Consider the following 5,009-nt stretch of genomic DNA (forward strand, 5'->3'; position numbering starts at 1 on the left):
GTCCTAACTCTTCTTACAGACTTACACCGTCTTCAAACTACTGTGAGAATCCTAAGTGAAAGGGACTTGATCCTTGGTAACAAAATGCAGTCTTTGCATAACTCAAGAAACAGTTCAGCAAACGCTACAGTTTGCCATGGCAATGCATCCATTTCAAGCGATTTACGACTTTGCGAGTTGATTGAAATTTGAAATGCATGTAAAATAAGCAGAAGTTTGTAGGGGGAGGCATCATGTGCAACCGTGCTACTCTGTAGTACGTATCATCAGTCGATACGAAACCATTCAGCCAAAGCATTTAATTTTTTAACTTGCGATGCTGATACCAATTGCAAGACCTCAAATCCTAGGCCAAACCAATACAACTGTCGATAAATACATGCTCATACGACCATCACAAAAACAGAGGCGATAAACTACAGTGTCAAGATTCGCAACAGTTACCACATATGCAACAATTTCGGGGGGAAATTGAATTCTAGTAAGATTGAGCAGTAAATGTTTTTCTGAATTTTGATTTTTCGGTTTTCCTGCGCTGCATAATACGGAGTATTCATATTAGACATCAGACAAGTTGGCAACGAATTACATTTACAGTAGCAGTAGCAGTTCTAAGATACTGGCAGAACAGCTAATTACTCTGCCTATTGCCTACTATTCGATTATCCAAGCATGAAGCACCCTTGGAGCTATTTTCATAACTCGGTTGACATAATCAAGCAAGTAAACGGTACAACACAAAACACATGTAGCCCATAATTAGACCAGATTAGCAATTATATGCGTTAGCAAGGTTAGTAAATATATCTAAATACCCGATTTTCTTAGATATTCGATCAGCTAATGACTTGCTCCAAAATTCTTTTCATAAGGACTTCATTCTTTACATACTAGACCTGTAAATACTGAGTGCAACGATACCCTTAGCCCACCACGAAACATTGCCGATTTTGTTGTGTCTGATTCCTAAAGATGTTAAAAGTAGAGAGCAACCTAATACCTCAGTTGTTAAAAGAGCCCATCAACTAATGACTTTCTCGAAATTCTTCTCCACAAAGACTTGATGCTTTTCATATTGTCTTCAAGTTCTCTTAAATGACCCTCTTCTCCACCGGTTTCATCTTCCATGATCCTTAGCTCTTGTTTGGACCCACTGGAACCCACCATCTTTTTCTTCAAGCGAATGTTCCTGGCGGTCTCATCCCATTCCTCCTTCAAAGCGATATAATTTACTGTCTGATGAGCAACTTCTTCAAGGTAGTCACAATGCTTTTCAAGCCATTCTACATTGACCGCACAAGCATCGGGGAACTTGAGAGTGTCCCGTATATAATCAATGTGTTGCTGTCGTAGATTTTTAAAAGGGATTGTTTGAAGATATTGAATCGCTTGGCAGATTGTCACTAGGAAAATGTCAGGTTCAACTACACAGTCAGAAAATATATCACCATATTTGCTGAGTAGATTTCTGAGAATCGGTGCCAAATCCGATCTGATTTTGTATGGACCCACATTTACGTCAATCCTTTCCAAAGTGCTTTCGAGAAATCCATTTGCCATGTCGAGAACAGAAGCTGGAATGCTCATTTCAGGAGAATCGTGAGCTTTAGAAGATTGGGATTCATTTTCCGACAGACTTTGTTGAACGGTGTGTTTGGGAACTGGAAGTGAAAGGATCTCAGGCTGGAAATTAGTAGAAACTGGTTGAATTCCAACTGAAAATCACCAAAACAAGATAACAGCAGATAATGAGAATAGTCCAAACCTCGGGTTACCAAAGTGAAGTCTTAAATTGCAGATTTGATAAAGTATAAGAAAGTGCTCAGCCTACCGTTTACTTTTGGTGGTTTGATCCCTTGATGAACCTGATCTTCAACCACAAAATCAAGCATTGTAGGAGGTTTGTCGGGATAACACACATCATTCTCTTCATCAGTTCCGAAATCTAGTTCTACTGTCTCACTTAGAAACCCTGAATCAATTTGCTCTTCAGCTCCAAAATCAAGCTCCATAGTATCTTCAATACTATACCCTTCTCCATTTTCTATAACTTTGTAAACTAATTCACCAGCATAAGAAAAGTCAAGTTTACCGCTCTCATGAATGGTGATTTCTCCCGATGGACTTGCTATTAAAACGAGTTCATTAGAAATTGCTTCTGGGTGTTCTATAATATCTTCAATACTATACTTGTCTTCATTTTCTTCATCTTTATAAACTAATTCACCAAAATGACAAAACTCGGGTTCACAGCTTTCATGAATGGTGATTTCTCCTGATGAACTTGCTATTAAAACTAGTCCTTGAGAAATTGCTTCAGGGTGTTCTATGAAAGGTGACAAGACAACTTCCTTATAAGAAACAGACATGGGTACGAAGGTTTCTCCAGAATGCTGAAGTTGATTTTTCCATTCTTCTTCCAATATTTCAGGTAATGATTTTGGTGGCAGCTTTTGTAAAACTTCTGACTGGTCCTCAGCAAGGGCTGTCTCACATGGTTTAGATTCCGTTAATGCACAGCAACTCTCACAAACCCAGTTAACAACATTAGTATTATCCTCGCTTCCTGGTACTATGCCCAAGCAATACCTGGAAACAAAATCACTCACTATAGGTTCAGTTCTTCAGTAAAGGATTATGGAATAGATAGAACTAGCTCACTTACGACTGCACTAGGCCACTAGAGTAACGCTGTTCGGCTGTTGTTATACGAATTACCTGGGAAAAGAATGTGATGATAGGCAGCGGGGAAGACAACTTAGGACCGAACATTCATAGTCATACGGAACCCAAAAGTCAGGCAGGCATCTTGAATGGGATAAAAAGGCGAAACAAGAATAATGCAATTAGTTGATACAAAAGAGAGCAAAGACTGACCAGTGTATAGCTAGATCAAAACATTCTGAGCAATTAACTAAAAGTTGAGAGAAGCCTCTGTCTCCGCAAACATAGCAAACCTTCACAATCAATAACAATAACCTTTCATAAATACTCCCTACTTAACAATGCTAAATCAAAATTTTAAAAGGGAGACATATGAAGGATCGTATGTTTAAGCAACAGCGATAATATTATTCAAATGCATCAATAGCACCCGCATGTTCTACATATAATGACGGAAGCTTATATTCATTTCCTCTCCCTTCTGTTCCCTCCTAAATTGTATCCAGAAAAGCTCTTAGACTTAGTGATGCACTCACCAATCCTCAACATCTTAGTAGATGACGGGCCAATTATAATTCAACATCAAATTAAATATCCAATAAAGGATTACACAGAAAGTCTCTCATTAGTCATTATAAACCATGGTTTCTTATAGATGCAATCAGGCTAAGGGTCAGAACATGTTTCACATCAAAACAGCATTTTTGCAAATGCATACAATAGAATTGCTGAACCCAAAACCAAAAATATGCTAATAAACCTCTCTGCTTCCATTGTTTTAATATGGAAGGCTTGTAAATCTCGGAAAATAATCCATTGAATTGGGTTGGGTCACGAGTCGACCACATAAATAAGTCGGGTTAAATAAGTGTTTCACCTTAAACAGGTTAAATGAGTTTAATCAGTTTCGGTTAAATAGGTCAATTAGAATCAGCTACATATAAATGGATTAGACAAGTCGGATTAGGCTATAACGCCTGTAAGAAAGGCAACTTGATTGACTTGGGGTTACTATGTGTGACCAATTCATGTAAAAGTTGTACGAAAATGAACCCAACACGACCTCCGGTGCTACCTCGAAATCTCTCTTTAAGTATGGGACACTTAAAACACATTATGTAGATAACCTACAATCAGTTGCAGAAGATTACCAAAATGTGGAACAAAAAGTAGCAGATGACAAGAATAAATTCAGTAACTCAGTTAATCCAACATTATAAATTGATGACTGAAGTAAAAAGTGAAAAAAAAAAGTTACCTTTTTTCTCTTTCTCACACGATCCTTCTCTGATCGAACTCTCTTGCCTTGAATTCCCATTTTATTCACTTCCTGCCACAAACACAACACGGTAATTCATACTCCCTCCTACTCGCTCATTTCTTCAAGGAAATAATTTTGTACCACATAAAACACTCAACCACACATGCAAATTAATTTGGACCCCACAAACATTTCTAAAAAAGAAAAGATGGAAGAAAATCCGACTACCATACAAACGGAAAGAGGGAAGAAATAAGCGACTGGTAAAAAATATTTGCTAAAGAAAGAAGTAAACCGAACCGCAAAAACCGAACACGAAAAAATGTTGACATACACAAACAACAAAGTGTATGATTATCGGGTGGGGAAAGTGGGATGATCAGTAATCACTCAGAAACCATGAATTAAAACTTTTTTAAGAAAGGAAATAAATATGTGTGTGAGAATATCATAGTACATCAGGAACTTTACCATTTATGGTAAGGTATCAAATAATCAATGTATGGTCCATCTACTTTCATAACAATTTGTGCGTGTTACAGTACAGCATAAAAAGTGCGTAAAATAATGAGAATAATAAATAAAGTGTACCAGTGTACCAGTGTACCACCAGATACTATTACTGGGACATGGAAATATAACCGTTGAAGGCGCAAGTGAAATGTTGGTCTGTCACAGTAAAAATCAGATCTATGGAGGAATTCATCCATAAATATTGCACACTTAATGTGAGTCACTAACTCGCCATAACTCCATAATTATTACGGGTAGCTCTTAGAATCGAACAGCGTATTTGCTTTACAAATTCAATAGATCTTCTTTAAAACGGATATATCCGACTTTAGAATAAAACGAGTCAATAACACCTCACTTGTATAGATGTGGAAACTTTTTTGCAAATCTCGATGCATTATGTTTTTATTTTATTTGTGATACTTGGCCCATTTTAAAATTATCCGTCTTAAATGAGAATTTGTGATATATGAAAATTGATATACTATAAAGTTTAGATTGATAAAGATGTTAGTAATTGTTTAGCTTATATAAATACTTCATTCGTCTTGGTCAATTGTTGTCCTTTACT

At 37.0% G+C, this 5,009-nt stretch overlaps 1 protein-coding gene across 5 annotated transcripts; it reads right to left on the reverse strand.

Annotated features, from left to right (window-relative positions):
- Positions 1–749: 749 nt before the first annotated feature.
- Positions 750–4,661, reverse strand: LOC141605415 (uncharacterized). 5 transcript variants are annotated; one of them, XM_074424157.1, is made up of 5 exons: positions 4,525–4,661; positions 3,923–3,994; positions 2,878–2,957; positions 1,832–2,589; positions 750–1,715 (listed from the first exon to the last, which is right to left on the reverse strand). In XM_074424157.1, exons 1-5 carry the CDS (start codon positions 4,633–4,635, stop codon positions 1,009–1,011), a joined length of 1,728 nt encoding a protein of 575 aa, XP_074280258.1. In that variant the 5' UTR covers positions 4,636–4,661; the 3' UTR covers positions 750–1,008. The 5 variants fall into 5 exon arrangements, with proteins under 5 accessions (XP_074280258.1, XP_074280259.1, XP_074280260.1 ...); XM_074424158.1 differs by lacking the exon at positions 4,525–4,661 and adding an exon at positions 4,397–4,494; XM_074424159.1 differs by lacking the exon at positions 4,525–4,661 and adding an exon at positions 4,260–4,380.
- Between the last annotated feature and the right edge of the window lie 348 nt (positions 4,662–5,009).

Source organism: Silene latifolia, chromosome 10 (genome assembly GCF_048544455.1).
Source record: "Silene latifolia isolate original U9 population chromosome 10, ASM4854445v1, whole genome shotgun sequence".
Taxonomy (NCBI): domain Eukaryota; kingdom Viridiplantae; phylum Streptophyta; class Magnoliopsida; order Caryophyllales; family Caryophyllaceae; genus Silene; species Silene latifolia.

Coding starts and splice junctions, on each gene's coding strand:
- LOC141605415 (XM_074424157.1), bottom strand. CDS start 4,635: ATGGATGAATTCCTCCATAGATCTGATTTTTACTGTGACAGACCAACA. Junction 3,995..4,524: donor TAGTATCTGGTGGTACACTG/GTACACTGGTAC, acceptor TGTTTGTGGCAG/GAAGTGAATAAAATGGGAAT. Junction 2,590..2,877: donor TTTGATCTAGCTATACACTG/GTCAGTCTTTGC, acceptor TTTTGTTTCCAG/GTATTGCTTGGGCATAGTAC.